Raw genomic sequence first — 1094 nt, forward strand, 5'->3', positions numbered from 1 at the left:
CCCCCCCTATGTTCGCTTTGTTTTAAAACGCTACGCATCGCCAAGGCAGATGGATTCGTTTGATGCATATACATACTATCACCTTCGCACTCACTTTCTTTATATTGAAGAACATTCTTATGTTTTTCATAGATAACCAGGCACCGATGACATCCTTTCCTACAAATATTTATGCATTTATGTAATATATTTTTTGCGATTCAGCACAAAAATTGTCAAATTTATTAAAAATCAATTGATATCGTTTTTTTTTTGGTTTGGTTTTAATTTAATATATAAAAGGAAAATAAATAAAATTAAATATTTTATAAATACGTATATGTACTCGAGGTATGTATTTAATTAGGTGGTAGGTATGTTTTATTAAAAAAAAAATAAAATAAATTCGAACTGCATGTGTGTGCAGTTTTTTGTATGAACTTAATTATGCTTAATCAACTTTTAAGGGTTATATGTATGTAAGTTAAAATACGTTTATAAACAAGTTTATGGTATGTGTGAATTTAGTTTCAAGTATTTAGCCTGAGATTTTATGAAAACGATAGAGTTTTGTTCGCTCTTAATTAGCAATCTTAAAGCAAACTGATATTGGAACTCGTGGGTAGTAAATTAGATTTCGATTTTATTAGAAAAAAACTTTATAACTAAATAACAGAGGCATTAACCAACTTAATTACTAAGTTCGAAATTAAATATAATTGCAAAAAAAAAAATATTAAGATATCGATTAAAAATGTTTGAAAAAAATGTGCATTTGCCGCATCGCGTTCATGAGTTTTCGCGGACTGATCAAATGTTTTCTTAGAGGCGTAGTTAGAAGAAATTCGTGACATATCTACACCATCATTTTTCAGCATTGCACTCATTATCATACAACCTTCTATGTGGAAACACAATCAGCTGATAGTCAAAAAATTCTTACACCTTACAGCCTCCTTTATTCAATTAGAATTTCTTCCATTTCTATTATATGGACTAAATTCCTCAACGGACGATAAATCTAAAATAACAACCGTTCAAGAACTCAATGAAACCGTCGAAAATCTGGAGAAAGCTCTGGAGAAACATCCTTAAGGAAAAAACCACACCATGGT

The 1094-nt window shown here is 29.8% G+C and overlaps 1 protein-coding gene across 1 annotated transcript in view; it reads right to left on the bottom strand.

Annotated features, from left to right (window-relative positions):
• Window positions 1-5: 5 nt before the first annotated feature.
• Window positions 6-1094, bottom strand: part of LOC118737277 — a gene marked incomplete at its 3' end in the record, with an annotated part of 29148 nt that continues 28059 nt past the window's right edge. The window contains exon 5 of the mRNA XM_036467682.1: window positions 6-159. Coding sequence (XP_036323575.1) covers window positions 6-159 — 154 coding nt within the window. The remainder of the gene's footprint in view (window positions 160-1094) is intronic.

This window comes from Rhagoletis pomonella, unplaced genomic scaffold, assembly GCF_013731165.1.
Source record: "Rhagoletis pomonella isolate Grant_MI unplaced genomic scaffold, Rhpom_1.0 Rhpom_scaffold_00004, whole genome shotgun sequence".
In the NCBI taxonomy this organism is placed as follows: Eukaryota; Metazoa; Arthropoda; class Insecta; order Diptera; family Tephritidae; genus Rhagoletis; species Rhagoletis pomonella.